The sequence below is a fragment of the Coloeus monedula genome (assembly GCF_965178545.1).
Source record: "Coloeus monedula genome assembly, chromosome: 22".
NCBI lineage: Eukaryota > Metazoa > Chordata > Aves > Passeriformes > Corvidae > Coloeus > Coloeus monedula.
In genome coordinates this window covers 4,365,447-4,382,599 of record NC_138802.1, presented here as the reverse complement: position 1 = coordinate 4,382,599, position 17,153 = coordinate 4,365,447, and the positions used below count along the sequence as shown (strand labels likewise).

Below are 17,153 nucleotides of genomic sequence, written 5' to 3'. Positions count from 1 at the left end.
TACTGTCTTTGAATGCAAATTAGGATGGATAATTTCTATTTGTTTTCCTTTTTAACCAATTTCCCCCTATTCTGATCTGTGTCATTTATATTTGCAGGCCATTATCTTAGTCTCATTACAGCCTTTTAGCATTTGAATGAAAATATTGTAAAGAGCCCAGAAGTTAGGCATAAAATGTCTGTGATGATAACTATAATCCTCGTGATAAAATTAAAAAACACAATAGAAATAACTGTCATGAGCTCAGGAAGTTGTACCAAATGAGATTGGAACCAGCATAATGATGTTTGCCCTTTCCCCGTTGCTTTTTTGCCTCTTTACATTGCAAACAGCTTTTGCAGTGCTGTTTTAAAGAAGGGGAAAGTTGCTGTGTATGGCCTGGGTAGGGAGTTAACAAAAAAATTAGGTTTTTCTCTCTATTGAGGCTTTAATTAATAATTGCAAAAACTCTCAGTGATGCACGTGTGATTTTCAGGAGCTTAAAATACTCCGGCAGCACTGGAGGAGGAGGAGGTGCTAAGCAGTGCCAAGTTCCTCAATGAAAATTACTCTCACCGCCTCTGGTTTTGGAGCCAGATCGATGTTAATTAATCCTTGCCTCACACATTACGTTCTCCAGCCTCGCCGCCGTCGGATTTTAACTCAGTAAAAGCAGATGGAGGTTCCTGAAGCGCCTCCGAAATTCCCAGCCGAGTGCTCTCCTCAATGACAATGCCAATTTGTCATGAGTGAAATGTTTGACAAAAATCTGTCATTTTTGAGAGAAGTTTTTCCTTGAAAGAAAAACCAGGGGGAAAAAAGAAATCAGCTCTGTTTTGAAACATCTCCTCACTCTGTTATCTTTATTTTGTGAGAGACGGGGATGGAGAAGAGGGTTTCCATGGGCATGGGAGAGAAGATTTAGTAAGTTTTCCTGGGAAAAGGTGGCATTTTGAAGCAGGAGACCTTGTATGAGGCCTCCAGATTTTTCTGTTTGGGTCGTTTTCATGGACAGCTCTGTCCTCCAGGTCAAATGTGGCTCTCGAGGGCCAGCTCCTGTCTGAAGGTACATGGATGCATTGCTGGCCTTCTGCAGAGATTCTTCGGGCAGGGCTGAGGTTACTCAGCAGTGGCTGCAGGAGCCGGTGCCTCCAGGGCAGTGACACAGAGCACCAGCCATATGCTCAAGCTGCATTTGATCAGCCACCAGCTCCTATTCCATGTTGGAGGGAGGGAGAACTGTTCCCTTTGGAGCAGCTGAGTTGCTGAGCTGAAGCTGAGTTGCTTTTTCACAGAATCATGAGAATCATCAAGGTTGCAAAAACCCTCTAAGATCATCCAGTCCAACCAGCACTGCCAAGGCCACCACTAACCCATGTCCTCAAGTGCCACATCCACATGTCTGTTAAATCCCTCCAGGGACAGGGACTGCACCCCTGCCCTGGGCAGCTGTGCTGGGGCTGGACAACATTTTGACCCCAACTTGACTCTCTTTTGTCAGTCTCTGGTGGGCCCTGCTCTTCAGGGTGATGGTTGGGATTTTTGGCAGAGTTGGGACATTTTTTGGTGGTGACCACCTGCAGCTTGCTTGCTTCAGAGCCGTAACCCTGGTGAGACCTCCAAGCCCAGGAAGCTGGAGATGGGATACCTAATGCAGATTTGTCCTCTGGTGGAGGTTGTCAAGTTGGGATCAGCCTGCAGAAACCTTCTGAGACAGGCTTGCATGGGAAGGGTCTCTCCTGCCCCTGCAGAAGGGTCTTGGCTAGGGAGGGCTGAAGGAGGCCAGCCAGTTTGGAAAGAAGGGCTAGACCCATCTGCACTGACACCAGCACTTGTCCCTTTCCCAGCACCAGCAGCAGGCACAATCCACGGGGAGTGACTGCAGGGACAGAAATCCCTCCCTGGCCTCAGCTTTCACCTGGCTAAGGCCAGGGACCACCACCAGCCACACAGCAATGGCTTGATCCAGAGCAAGGAGAGGAGACCAAGACCCCAACCCCAGTTTAACCACAGCCAGAGGGTGACTGCTGCCTGACACAGGGACACGCTCGGTGCCCGAAACCCGGCCGAGGCATGAGCCATCTTGAGCAGCACCATTTTTCCGCGTGCCTTCCAAAGGGATTGTTAATCACAAAGGAAGGAGCAGGGGAATCCTTGCGGGTCCATCGCTGGGTCACAGAGCAGCCCGGACGGCTGTCTCGGCACGGACGGGTGCTGCGGGTGTGAGTAACGCTGCCGGGCCACCATTAGTCAGCAGAAGTCAGGACTCAGCCCAGCATTCCCGCTCGCTCACCGGGCTCCTCTGCCAGGGAGGAGGCTCCAAGGGGAGCTTTGGGCTTGTGCAATGCCTGTGACGTGGAGAACCTCCTCCCTCTGCCTTGGTTCGGGGCACTGCAGCTCAGCACCTTCCCGTGCCGTGGCAGGTCACACACCAAGGCACACGGCTACCTTTGCTCTGGGATTACGTACAGAGCAGGATTAAACCCGCAGGTGCCCCGAAGCCGGCGGTGATTCCCGGCTCGCGTGGGGAGGCTCCGGCCGTGGCAGCGTTCCCGCTGCATCGGGAGCTGAGTCGGCACGGGCGCGCTCCGACTTGATCCCCGGGGAGGGGAGTTGTGCAAACAGGGAGCGATGGGAGGTGACGCAGAGTTTTCCTGGGCTTCCCGGAGCTGAGGTCGGTGATGGCCGGGGCGATGGGGCACCGCACACCTGGCAGTAGAGCCGTGCCCGGCTGTGTAGCAGTGCCAGCCTGTTGCATGCACTGAGTTTGTTGCAATGAGAACCAGGGCTTGTTCCACAACAAAATCAACTCCCTTCCCCTTCCCAAGCCGCTGGCGAGGAAGCAGCAGGATAAGGAAGGGGCAATGCCCACCAGGGCACTGTGAGGCCTGGAGGGTCACGGGGTGGGTGACAACCTGGTTTATTGACCCGGGTGTACAAGGTGGCCATGGCTGCATCCCCTCCTAGCCAGGACAGCTCGCTCCTCCCACATTTTTAACCTATTGTCACCCACTTCCCCAAAACACCAAAGCCCATGGACGTGGGGTGTGCCTCAGTTTCCCCATGCCTGAGATACTGCTGCTGTAGGGCGGGGGAGCTGGGTTCACAGTGGCTGGCAGAGGCTTGGTGCTGTTGGAAAAGTGGAATATGGTGATTTTTTTTGTCTTTAACTGTGTTTTATGAGCTTTGTGCAAGCGCTGCCTTCCTGGGCAAAGCAAGAGGTGTGTGGTGGCAGCAGGCTGGGGCTGCCTCCAGAGCATCCCCAAGCCAGCAGCTGGCCAGCAGCTGGCAGTGCTCATCTAGTGAGGCTAACAGTGAAGAGACAGGCAAAAATTAATAAACCCAAAGGGCTTCTGCCCAGTTCTTCATCTCTTTGGTGGGGTGAAACAATTTATAAAGCAGGTCTGCTGTGGGGGCCTTGGAAACAGGCAGCCTAGGCAGCAGAGTTTAGGCACATAACAGTGCACTTGGACCGTAGGGAACAAAAATATTCATATTAGGAAAAATTTCTTCGCTGAAAGAGTGGTTAAGCATTGGAACAGGCTCCACAGGGGAAGTGGTGGAGTCGCCATCTCTGGAAGTGTTCAAAAAACAAGCAGATGTGACACTTTGCCATGTGGTTTAGTGGACATGGTGCTATTTGGTTAAAGGTTGGCCTTGATCTTGGAAGTCTTTTCCAACTTTAATGATTCTATGGAAAAGCTACACGAGTGTGCTGAGTTTCAGAGAGTCTGGTTGTTCTGGTGTATTTTTATGTGGCTTTTATCATAGAAAGGCAGGTGGTCTCTGCGGGTTTTGCTGTGTCCCTACCCACCGCACCCCATGTAAAATAAGTAACAACTGCATTGCGAGAAAAAATACTGCAGGTGTTTGCCTTGCGAGGACGAGCTGGCCCGAACCGTGCGTGGCACCGGGGCTGCCTCGCCATCCTCCTGCCTCAGTTTCCCCCCCGGGCTGCCGGCGCTGGCCGAGGATCGCGAACAGCGGTCGCGATGGAGCCGCCGGGACGTGGCTCTGGCCGCCGCCCGCTCGGTGGGTGGCAGCGGCGGGAGCGATGGATGATTCCAGCCGGGAATCATTTCCGCCGCCGGCCGGCCGCGGGTTCCTGCGCGGCCCCGGGGCTCCGGGAGAGTTGTGGGGCCCCCGTCCCGCGCATCTCGGGCTGTGCGGGGCAGAGCCACTCCTCCGAGCCGTGACATCAAGCGACCGGCAAGAGGTCAAATTCCCGGCGCAGGTAGCGCTGGCCGCACTTCCGCGCAGTGCCGGGCGGTACCGGGGAGGAGCCGCCCGCCCGGGGACCCCCCGCGCCCCCGGCCACCCCGGGCCCGCCGTGCCCCGCCATGAAGTCGGAGCAGGAGGAGAGCACGGCGGGGACGCGCCGCTGCCAGCAGGGCTCCGCTCCGCGCCCGGCCCATTGTCCGGCTGCCCGGGCACGGCGGGGGGCGGCCTCGGACGATGCTCCGGGCAGGGCGCAGTGCCCCCGCTTAGCCCACGCAGGTAAGGGGGTCTCCGCAGGGTCCCCGGGAGGGGTCGCAGCCCGGCATGCACGGCTTCCCCTCGTTCGCTTTGTGCTTGGAGCTCGCTTCCTCCTGGGAGAAACAAAACAACGCCGGAGCGCGCCGGGGCCGCGGGGAGGGTGGCGGTGGTGGCCGTGCTGTCCCCACGCCCAGGGCCAGCGAGGGGCAGGGGCTAGGGGCTTCGTGCCCCCGCGGCGCTGGGGGGGCCGGGGCGGGCGGCTCCCGGTGCCCCGTAGTCCATCTTGTCTCCTGGAGAAGTTGGAGCGAGCCGGGAGCTGGGGAGGGCTCGGAGCCGGCTCCGGGGGCTGCCGCGGGGGTCGCAGCTCATTAGCCAGTGGCTCTTAAGCCGTGTGTGCTTCTGGCAGCCTCCACAACCTCCAGCCTGGCCCCGAAGCCCTGTGCCCCCCAAGCCCCTCTGCCCACCCTCCCGCCAGCGTGCACAGGGGTTTAGATCAGGTTTTATTTACTTATATCCCATGTGAGACACCCGCCAGCATGTGGCCAGGGCAGACCAGAGAGTGAGCAACTGCATGGTGGAAATAATCCTTATTTTTTGGGGTGGGGAATGCCAGGACATGGAGATAACTTGGCAAGCAGGTGGTCTCTGCACATCCTGCCCCAGCTGGGTGATGGGGCACGGTCGGCGCGTGTGTCTGGGGCTCCTGTCCCAGAGCTGTGACCATGTGGGCACACCGAGGCCAAGCTGGTGTCTAACTCAGGAAATGCTCAGAAGTGGTGTTTGCAAGGATTTGCTGCCACTGGGTGAAAGCTTTACCCTGAAATTCTTACAGATTGTCTGTACCTATGTCCAGGTGTGACAGCTCGCTTGCAGTATTGTGGCAGCAGGACAGGGTGGAAATAAAAGCTTATTTTAAAGTAAAAGATGGATGTGCAAAGCCAAAATTCATTTTATTAATCCAAGAGGCTCTGCTGAGCGCCCCGCTGCCCACCCAGGAGGGAGCACTGGTGGCCAGCAGCTCCTCTGAGGTCATGGAGTGCCACAGTGCTGCAGGAGACTCCGTACTGAGGAATGTGCCTGGGATGCACAGCAGGACTGGGCTAAAGTGGTGGTTTACAAATGTCAGGCCCCTGTGCTTATCCCCTTGAGGAGGTGATGCTGTGGGGTGGAGAGGGGGCTCATTTTGAACCACTGTGAGTCCATTGTGCTGTCCAGGTGTTGAAGGGAGAGGTTGGATGTGTCAGCTTTGCCCCAGCAAGTCCTGGGCAGTGGCAGTGGCTGGGTCTTTTTACAAATGGTTTGAGTTGGAGGGACGTTAAAGCCCATCTCCTTCCACCCCCTGCCACGGGCAGGGACACCTTCCACTGTCCCAGGTTGCTCCAAGTGCTGTCCAGCCTGGCATCAAACACTTCCAGGGATGGGGCAGCGACAGCTACGTTTGGCAACCTCTGCCAAGGCCTCATCACACCCACAGGGAAGAATTTCTTCCTAATATCTCATCTGCCCTGCCCTCTGTCAGTGGGAAGCCATTCCCCCTTGTCCTGTCACTTCAAGACTCTTGTCAGAAGTCCCTCTCCAGCTTGCTGCACATTTGCAAGGGGGAGCTCCCAAGCTGGGAAGCTACTTAAAAACCAGAGGTGATGAGATGCTCTTTAAAATACAGACTCAGCTCATCCCTAGGTCTTGAATCCTTATTTTTTTCTAATAATGTTCTTTATGACCCTTGCATTTCCCATCCTAGGACAGAGGTGTGTGTACATGTATATTTATCCTGCTGATGTTCTGCATAAAAACAAACCCTTGACTTGTGCCCAGTGAAGCAAAAGCCATCTCACTATCAAACTCATGAAAGCGGCACAAAGTGCAGCTTTCACCTGAGATACTGATTCACCCACACGAGCCTCATCGTTTGTTCTGCATCCATTTTTAATATGTCCCCTCCAAAGGCAGAAACGTGTGTGCAGCAATCGTGTCAGCTGAGTTACATGGAAAAAAAAGGCTTTTAAATGGATGTCTTTAAAGTGATGCCTGTTCCAAGGCCAGTAAAAGGCTTTGCTGCTGCATGGAGGGTTGGTCTGCTGCCCAGAGGAGTCCAAGATGGGATTTGCAGGAGCAGGAGTGGAAACTTCATCCCCAAACGCTGTCTGGAGATGTTCACCACAATTAAAAAGAAACACAGAAAAATCTCATTTGTGTTGTCTGTTAACACCAATCAGTGGTTGAAGCATAAAGGATGCAGAATTCAGCAGTCACAGAAGTTTAACGTGATCAGCTAAAATATAATTAACAGCCAGTTATTTCAGTGGGAACGGTAGTTTTCATCAATTAATCTGGGAAGTGTTTAAATTGCATTAATTTCATTGCTGCCCACTTGCAGCAGATTTGGAAGGGGTTGGAATGAGTGATGGGGCTTGTCCATGCAATGCAGTACCTCCTTCTCCTCTGGGTAGTCAGAAATTACAGAAGGCACCCAATCCCCCCTCCAAAAAAAGGTTAAAAAGAGGAGGGAAAATTTAAAAGGGACAAAAATAGTGGGGGAAAAGTGCTGTGGAAGCTTTTTGCATTGAGGTTGTTGCATTTAGGAGGCAGTTCCTAATGGCATATTTAACTTCACACCTTGACATAGTGACATATGCAAGGGTGAACTGCAAAAAAAAAGGCCTTTAAAAATATTCTATTCTCCTGATTGGTTTTGCATCATGTTTGGGGGCGTGTGGGGTCTCTTGTGAGGGGCACTGAGCCCTGGTCCCTGCTCGAGAGGGCTGATGCTCACTTCAAACTTCTTTGCAGCTTCAAATAGAGGCACAGCTCCACCCAGCTCATAGCAATCACATGGAAACCCTCCCTCAGCCATCTGTATGTGGAAGAAATAGAGGCTGAAATGAGGTTCCTGAATAATTGACCCCATTTTCCCAGCTATTGGAACTTTTCTGTAATGATCACTAAGAGCTGCCTGCAAACGGCTCGTTTTGGGTCGTTTATTTAGGTACTTAAACTTGGCAGAGCAACGGGGGGTTTTCTCCCCCCCGTTTCAAAAGGAAGCTTAAATATCCCTCTCAAGCTGAGTCTCTTAATGCAAATTATGCAAATAACATGGGATTTCTCCATAGGACCCTCATGAGCAGGAGGTGCTGGAAAGGTGGGATGGAAGCTTGGAGGAGAGTGATGGAGAACAGATACTCTTTGCTTGGGGACAAGTGCTTTGGGGGGGGAAATTGGTGTGATTTTGGTGTGTACAATATCAGAGAAAGCATTGGAGTGATGGAAGTCCTGTACACAAGTGAGTGCCATTATATGTGTGTGCCCAGAGAATTTGTGGTTGCCCCATCCCTGGAAGTGACCAAGGCCAGGTTGGACGGGGCTTGGAGCAACCTGGGATAGTGGGAGGTGTCCCTGCCTGTGGCAGGGGGTGAAACAAGATGAGCTTTAAGCTCCCTTGCAACACAAACCAGTTTGTGATTCCATGACATTGGCAGGAGCCCTGAGAGCAAGTTGGAAAGAGGGATTTTCCTATCAAACCCTGGCTGCATGGATTGTGCTTTCCAATTTTATATATCTATATATTCAAACCGGATTTGGCTTTGCCATATATATAATCATATATATGTAGCAAATATAACTATATATTGCAAAGCATAATCCTTTTTTCTACAGATATATATATATGTCTATCTCTAATTATATGTCTAAAGAAGCAAGAATTTTGGATATATGGCTGATCAATAATTGAGGTTTTCCATAGGCTTTGGCTTGCAGCCAGCAGCGTGGGGAGCATGGTGCTGAATGCTTCTCTTCAGATTACATCTGTAGCTTCTCATAGATTTCAGATTTTAATCCTTCAGCAGTTTCTGCCTGGATCAGGAGCCGAGTACTAAGTGGGGATGAAATTCCCTTGTTGCCTGTTTTGGAGGAGAGATGCTTTTGAGTTTTTTTAAGTGTTTCTAACCGTGACCAGAGGGGATGGGTGCATTTTTGGAGAGCTGCACTGGACAGTGCATTACAGCACCTTGGGCCATGCCCAAGGATCCCTCTGGAATTCCTTGCTGCAGAATTCCCCCCGGCTGCCTGTCCTTGGTCTTGTTTGCCCTCTCCCTTTCCCAGATCACTTCCTGCTGCATGGGGATTTTCTTGGTTCCCACCAAAATGCTGCAATTTGCAGGAATCCATCAGGATCAGTCACCCCTGTGCAAGCTGCCCGCCTCCAGCCTCATCTGCTGGTTCATTTTTTTCCCAGGAGTAGCTCTTGGCGAAGTGGCATGTAAGGAAAGGTGAAAACGAGTTATCAGTGGGGAAAAAAAATGAGCAATTTGTTGCAGCCGGGGGTATTTTGTGGGGCTGCAGGGGGCTTTCTGTGGCTGGGGAAGGCACTGGGTGGGTTTTGCACACTAAATATTCCACCATGTGTGAGTCCCTCACATCCTCTCAGAGTCCCCAGAGGCTGGAGGGGACATGCTACGTTTCTCCCATCCCTGGGGAAGATCTTGTTGGCCTTGGCCACCTCCAGTTCTTGCTTTTTGCACAGATTTCAAGAAGGCACTTTAGGCTGCACCAAACCCCCCAGCCCAGAGCTCAACTGTTCCTCATTAGTGACTTTATTGCTAAATAATTTACAGAATGGGGCCTTGCCAGTTTTCATTCGGGAAGCATTTCAAGTATGTGAAGCAGATTTTATGCCTTCCTGGCGCAGCTGCCGGGGGGAGCCGCCTCTCCCTGTCCTGCCGCCGGCGTCACCTCCCAGCCTCGCTCCGCGAGCGGTGCCGGAAAGGAAACGGCCCATGCACGTGCAGAGCGACCCGAGGAAGAATAAGGGGGAAAATCCCTATGTTCCATGTCCAGCGGGTGTCCCCCAGGCTGGCTGCTACATGGGGGCACCAGGGAAAGGACACAACTGTGGTGGTTTGGAGAGGAGGTGTTTGGGTTTAATTTCTGTTTCATTTTTCTGGTAACTGTGACGTGTGTGCTGAGGGGGTCATTTTTTCTCCCCATGTCCATGATGCCAACCCAAGAGGATGTGGATGTCGCATCCCTGAAGTGTTCAAGACCGGCTTGAACTTAGAGCAGCCTGGGCTAGTGGAAGGTGTCCCTGTCCATTTGCAGGAGGTGGGACTGGATGGTCTTTAAGGTCCCTTCCAATCCAAATCATTCCATGATTCTCTGAAGTCAATAAACCAGTTTGGCATGAGAAAGGGCTTTTCTCCACCTGTTTTTAAAGGGGAGGGAAAGCAAACCCAGACTCGGATGGAGGATTACAGAGGTGCATGCACAGCCCCAAAGTGTTTTGCAGGATAAGGATGATGGGTGCAATGTGGAAATAGCAGAAAAGCACTTTATTACACTAAACAGTGGGTGCAGTTGTAGGAAATGAGGTGCTGGAGCTTTTCTCCAGTGCCTGCTGTGGAGGGGATCCCGGCTGGGTTCTGCCTGGATGCTCCTGCAGTGCAGCTGCTTGGAGGAATGAGCAATCACTGGGTATAAATCTGCAAAATTCAGCATTTGTGGCTGCAGATGGAAGCATCATCTTCCCTTTTCCAGTCTCACAGTGGTTTTGTTGAGTATGCCCTAAGCATGTGGGTGGCTGGAAGCAGAGCTGAGATGTGTGGGAGCTCAGGAGACTCTGTTGGACTCCAGCCCTGTCAGTGAGTGGTTTGGATAGGAAAATCCTTCTTGGTTTCTTCTTACTATTATTGTTATTACATATTAACATTGATTTTTATTTTTTAAGTTCAAATGCCATCACCCAGTGGCGGCTCCCCCTCTCTGTCCTAGTGCCTTCCCATCACATCCCTCCTCCTCTTTCTCTGGTCCCAGAGTGGTGCAGGTTCTGGGCTGTGCAGAGCAGTTTTGCCAGCAGGGAGGGGCCACCCCAGCAGCATTTCCCCGGGGTTTGAGTTTCCAGCGGGGGCGCGGGGCTGTGCCGGGAGCCGTCACTCACTTCCTCGCATTGTGTCTCCTCTTCCTCCAGCGCTGCTGCGGGAGGAGGTGGCCCAGCTGCAGGAGGAGGTCCACCTGCTCCGGCAAATGAAGGAAATGCTGACGAAGGACCTGGAGGAGACGCATGGCAGCAAGTCCCCGGAGGTGCTCTCGGCCACCGAGCTGAAGGTGCAGCTGGCGCAGAAGGAGCAGGAGCTGGCTCGTGCCAAGGAGGCTCTGCAGGGTAAGGGCTGCCCCTCCCTCTGCTGCACCTCTCCCCAGCACCCTAAACTTTCAAAAAGTTGATTAATGAGGAAAGGAAAAGCCATCCTTTTCACTTGGACTCTGCAGAGTGCATTCACCAGGCCCTCATAACGGGGGTTTGGTGTTCCTGGGACCCCCCTGCTCTCCTGCCCCAGCAAGGGGTGGTGTGGAGCTGGGAAGGACTGGGGTGCAGCAATAGGCTGGGAAATGAGATGTGAGGGCTGATTGCAGCACTGCAAAGGAATTCCTCCACAGCTGTAGAGTAGAGCCAAGGCAGCAGCTGAAATGCAGCTGGAGGTGGGGGTGGGTTGGCTTAGGGCCCCTCGGACTTGTAGGAGGGAAGCAGTGAGTTTCCTGGTGACTTCAACTTTCTGTATCCCACGTGGAGTTACCTTCAAATGACGTTCAGGGTCTCCTCCTTCTTTCATGCCTGCATTTGGGGGTGTTTGTGGCAGTCGGGGCCATGCTCTCCCTCCCTCACCAGCCCAGTAAGCCCCAAGACTGGGGTGTGTAGGGCAAAATACAACATTGCAGCTTTTCCACTCTAGAACCAAGCTGACAATAAATCCAGGCAGGATGGTTTGTTAGCTGGAGCCAGGGGATGATCCTGAGCAGGGAAGGCTCTCACGTGTCAAACCCTGGCAGCGCCGTGGCTCTAAATATCATCTCAAATCCCCAACATACCGAGTATAACTTGCACTTGTCAGCTCGTGTTTGCGGATTATGAGGAGAAGCTGTCAAAAGTTTTCAGGCTCAGAGGCTGAGCAGCACGTGGGGAGCTGTGGGGCCTCTGCATCTCCCCCTGCCTGGGATGCCGAGATGCTCGGAGGAGCAGGGAGTTGGACTGAGTCAGTATTTGGGGAAGGGATTTCAGAAAATTTCATGTTAGCACTCTCTGATGTACAAAAACATCCCTATGTATCAGCAACAGCCAAAATACCTCCAAAATCCTGCCTCCCCCCAAGCCACCGGTGCAGCCTCCGGCAGCAGGAAATGCTCTGGGTTTATAGAACTGTAATTGGAGGAGAAAAATCTTAATTAGAGAATATTTGCTCTCTGTGGATGGGGCGGGGGGAGAAGTGCTGATAAATGCAAAATGCAGAAAAGCAGAACTATTGTAATACTAGTTACAAAAAAAAAAAAAAAAAGAAAGAGTAAGAAGTCATCTAAGAAGCTGCATCTAAGTGCTTCTGTGGGGGATAGTCCAGAGAAAAAGTGAGTTTGGCTTGAAAATTGTGATTATTTAAGGAATATAATGTTGGGGTTTTCTTGGGCTTTTATTTGCCACTATTCGAGCCTCTGAGCTTGGTTTTCCAGGACTTCTCTGCAGGTGTGGTGGCTAGGAAGAGAGAATCTCAGTTGGCATTTGGATGGGCACATAGCAAGAAGCTTTTTTCAATTGATGCTCCTTCCCCATCCTGCAATATTGAGAAGCTTTTGTGGTTTTTGGGAAAGTTGTCCAGGCTGGATCTGGGCTGGAGGCTCTGGGCAGCAGAGCAGGCTTGGCAACAGTGACTGAGACGGAGAACTTGAAAACAGGATCAGCAGCTGGAGGGGAAAAAAATCCTTTCTCCTTTCCATGAAAAATTGTCCATAGAGAAATGTAGCCAAAAATGGAGGAAAAGCGGCGCCTGGTGCCTGGTTCTGCCAGGGGAGACAGATCTGCTGACAGACACACTGGGGAAATCATGGCTCTGTGGTAAGGAACTGCAGGATAAGGCCGTGCCAGGAGCACAGGGAAACTTGGCCATGCTGTCGTGGAGTTTAGGGATCTGTGTCAGTTGTGTCCTGCAGCCAGAGAGCATCTCCCAAGAGCAGCTCCCCCCCTCACAGCCTGCATCCCTGCATCCCCAGCCCCACATCCTCACCAAAGGATGCCCCACATCCAGCAGCATTGGCCTCAGCATCCCTGCGCCTGCAGCATCCCTGCTCCTGCAGCATCCCTGCTCCTGCAGCATCCCTGCTCCTGCAGCAGCTTCATGCCTGCAGCATCCCTGCACCTGCAGCATCCCTGCTCCTGCAGCATCCCTGTCCCTGCAGCATCCCTGCGCCTGCAGCATCCCTGTGCCTGCAGCATCCCTGCTCCTGCAGCATCCCTGTCCCTGCAGCATCCCTGCGCCTGCAGCATCCCTGCTCCTGCAGCATCCCTGCTCCTGCAGCAGCCCCATGCCTGCAGCATCCCTGCTCCTGCAGCATCCCTGCGCCTGCAGCATCCCTGCTCCTGCAGCATCCCTGCGCCTGCAGCATCCCTGTCCCTGCAGCATCCCTGCTCCTGCAGCATCCCTGTGCCTGCAGCATCCCTGCGCCTGCAGCATCCCTGCTCCTGCAGCATCCCTGCTCCTGCAGCATCCCTGTCCCTGCAGCATCCCTGCTCCTGCAGCATCCCTGTGCCTGTAGCAGCCCTGCGCCTGCAGCATCCCTGCTCCTGCAGCATCCCTGCTCCTGCAGCATCCCTGCTCCTGCAGCATCCCTGTGCCTGTAGCAGCCCTGCGCCTGCAGCATCCCCGTGCCTGTAGCATCCCCGTGCCTGTGTCCTGCAGCCCTGTGCCTGCAGCAGCCCAAGATCCATGGTGGGTCCTGTGGAATGTCATTAGCAGATAAATTATATGGAAATCTGTCATCGTTGCTGGCTCTGAGCCTGGAAGTGCAGCGCAGCTGGTTCAGATGGATCTTGGCTCGCTGGGCCATGCTGCAGAGGGAAGCAGAGAGGGTTTGCTGGTCAGGTTTGCTTTTGGGGCTCCAACAGTTTTTAAGAGTCTTTATTGTGCACATCCACACAGGGTTTGGTTTGTGATGGTCTGGGTGGAGGGTGGGTTCATTGTCCCCCTTTGGAGGTGCATTTCCAGCCCTTCCCAACAGCATTTGGCACAGGGATAAAGCTGATAAGCCTGTGCTGCATCTTCCCTGTGCTGCACTAACAAGTCCTTGCTGTGGAGGGAAGGAGCAGGGGTCTGGCCCAGCACAGGATTCTCTACAAGAGCAACTCAGCCAGTTTCTTCATTTCTGTCAGCATGTGCTTTGTTCATCTTTATTCCACTTTTTCCTGGGCTAATTCCATCTCTTGCCCTTTTTTTAATCCATTAATATCTAATTAAAATCCCATAGTGCTACACCCTATCACCCTCTCCACTTCTGCCACAGCTGGGACTCTGAATTATGCTTCCAGCATCCGTGCAGTTATTATTTCCCCTGTCCTGGCTGGAAAGGTGTGGATGTGGTCTGGATTTCTGGGGTGGAAATCCCTGGTGGGAGAAGTTGCAGACAGCTTTATTACTGCTGGTCCTGCTGTGGGCAGGGACCGTGCCCAAGTGCCTGGGGAACTCGAGAAGCCTCTTGGCTGGGTGACATCCATGAGCGTGTGGGCTAATGGCAGAAACCCCGTTTCTGGGAAGGTTTATCCCATCTGCTGGAGCTCGCCTGCGGGATTATCACGCAGAGAGCAAACCTGGTTTCTGCTTCCTTTTTGAGTGCCAGGGTGGAAACCTCAGGCTGGCTTTCACTGCTGCTTGGAAAGGCATGAACCGACTTCATGTCTGCTGCACAAATGGGTTGTAGCATGGTTTTCTCCCTCCCTCACCTTCAGCTCAAAGTTGTGACTCCCCAGGAATAGTATTAAGACTGGGGAAAGCCTCCTATAGAGATCCACAGCACCCTCAACTTGCTGCAAGGAGGTGGTGGGTAGCAAGGAAATGGATGGACAGGTGTCCCAGTGGATGGACGTCCCAGAAGAAGGGGGTTGCATCAGATGGATGTCCCAGAAGATGGGGGTTGCATCAGATGGATGTCCCAGAAGAATGTGTGATCTGGCAGATATGTGTCCCAGGAGACAAATGTCCCACTGGATGTATGTCCTGACTGATGGATGTCCCAGCCGTGGACCCAGCCAAGGAAGCTGTCTCCACCATAAGGACATGGACCTCTACAGATAACCTGTTGTTCTCCTTTGAAGACCCATGTTAAATTTCCAGAAGTCATTGACCACCTTGTTGACTGCTGGGTCAGGTTTGGAAAGCCCTTGGCTGTCACCAGGTAAATTCCCCCAAGGAGAATTGCCTCACCTTTTTCCTGAAATTTGACATTGGGCTCTAATTTCCTGCCTGCTCTGTACCTCCACACACTCAGGAGCGAGTGCTGGCTCTGCCTGGCACCACAGAACACTGATGTTTTCAACATTAAGATCTTCCTGATGGTGACGGCTGCACCCAAGGACCGCACATGCCTCTTTAATTGCAAAGCAAGGAGCAGCACTGTGATCCCGATTTTGTGGGTTAGTCATGGTGACAATATTGAATTTCATGGTTGGGAGGAAGAAACAGGAGAAATTAAGTAAATGTTAATGGGACAGGATGGGTTTGCACATTCCTGTTGTGCGGGGCATCGCTGGGGTTCCAGCGGTGCTCCCCGAGGATGCTCTTCCGTGCATTAGAAAATATGTGTGTGATTTAGTAAGTGATAAAGTCAGCTCTGATTCTGTTCCTGGCATGAAAATTCACCTTGTGTGGGGTGAGAGAATGACTTGGAAGTGAATGAGAGTCACAGGAAACTGCTCTTTGGAGTTCAGGGGTGTGCTGCATCTTCTGCCAGTGCCCTGGTGTGTGTCTGGGCTCTGCTGCCTCATCCCAGGAATGTGAAAGTGGGCAGAGATGCTGCTTCTATGGTTCAAACAGTGGATTTTCATCTCATATCATATTATCAAGGTAGTCTAATTATTACTCATACGTCCTCTAAGGGAACCTCAGCTGAATAATGTGCCCTCTACCTCACAGGGCCAGGGGTTGGACATCAATGATCCTTTTGGGTCCCTTCCACGTCAGGATGTTCTATAATTGATATCCCCTTAATTTGATATTATCGTTTCAAAGGGGGAAGACAGTATTTATCTCCTAGGGAGATGCCTGGGTTTAGGATACAGGAGCTAATTTCTAGCTGGAAGCTGTTGGATGGTGAGATCAGACTGGGGCCCATGGGGTGGTGACACTTCAGTGGTGGCATCACTGCGTGGTTCCAGCCCTGCTGCTGTCCCAGACAAGGCTGTGCCTCTCTGGTGGAGCGACTGGATTTTGGCTCCTCACATAGAGCTGGGAATAAAAGGCGCTGAGGGGGTGGATTTTTAATTGTTTTGGCTGCAGGAGGAGCCCAGCGCGGAGCTGGTCCCATTACATCTCTGTGTCCATCATTCTTCTCCCCAAGGACCGAGGGACAGATCAAGTGGCAGGAGGTGGAAGCTCAAATAACGGGAGCATAGGGTGACCTGGTGCAGGTGGGGGTGGTGGTGAGAGCTGGGGGGTTCACTTAGCTCATCCCAACCCGTCTGCCCCATCCCTTGCTGCCAAGGCCGGTGCCAAGCTGCCAAGTCCAAGGGCAGCTGCTGGGTCCCCCCCCCCCCTCCTTCTGCCATGTGCTTTGGGGATGAGGGGAAAATTAATAATGTAAGTAGGAGAAGTACTTTCCACTCATGGTCTGGGTTTAGGATTTCTTTCTTCTTTTCTTGGGTTTATGAAGAGGTCAGAGGTTTGGCCAGAGCCCACCGTGCCAATGGGCTGGGGGAGTTTATTTGGATACTTGTGGGGGTTTGGGATACAGAAACCTGGCCCTAGATCATCAGATTAAAGGAAAAAGGCATTTCACCTCCTCAGATGGCCCTGATAGACAGGGAAAATCTGTTTTATTCCTCCTTGGCTGGCCATGGATTGCAAAGGCTCATTTTCCCCGACCAAGTAATTAGCTGGGCTTGTTTGCTAAGGACGAATTAAGCTGCTGCAGTAAGCAGGGCTCGGTCCAGGAGCTGCTGGCAGCCCTCACAGCTCACTTCTGCCTCACTTTTTATTTTTCTCCTGCCTTTTTCAATTAATTTCCTATTAATTTGGTTTGGAATGAAGTTCTCAAATGACTGATAAATCTTCTTTAAGCTTAGGAGCTAATCGGTCTTGGAGGAAGGAGGGTAATAGAGGGGAGGAAAAAAAGTGTGTCAGTTTCAGCAAATCTTTCAAATATGAAATGAAACAAATGGTAAATTGTCCTGTTGGGTTAATAGGAAAAAATCTGCTCTTTCAATACCCAAACCTCATCATCTGCTTGTCATACTGATACACTGGCATAAATATTGGTAAATATTAGTATATCAATATATACTCAACCTTGGGAGATAGTTATCCTTCTTTGAACAGTACTTCAGAGCATTTTATTTTTTTGTTGTTGGCAACCGATTAAGAGTTTTCTATAAATCTTTAAGGGCCATGAACACTGCCACTAATTAAAGGAGTTTGTATGCTATAGGGGACTCATTATTTAATTAAATTCATTAGGAGTCTTTTGTCGCCTCCAGCATGAGAGGTTGGCAAATGTGACTTAAACTTTTATAAGAGCCTCACAGTATCCTTGAGGAAATTAAATTTTACATATACAGATATATATGTGTCTGTGGGGTCTGGATCTCACCCCTGTATGGCTCAGTCAACTTACCATTAATTTTTCTTTTTTAGCAAGTTTTTAGTTCCTGTGAAGGAACTGGGCAGGAGAAGGTG

General features: G+C 51.9%; 1 protein-coding gene across 1 annotated transcript in view; it reads left to right on the top strand.

The window, feature by feature from the left end:
* KAZN (kazrin, periplakin interacting protein) overlaps positions 1-17,153 on the top strand; it is a gene marked incomplete at its 5' end in the record, with an annotated part of 200,822 nt that overhangs the window by 178,859 nt on the left and 4,810 nt on the right. Inside the window, one exon of the mRNA XM_082295519.1 lies at positions 10,418-10,609. Coding sequence (XP_082151645.1) covers positions 10,418-10,609 — 192 coding nt within the window. The remainder of the gene's footprint in view (positions 1-10,417; positions 10,610-17,153) is intronic.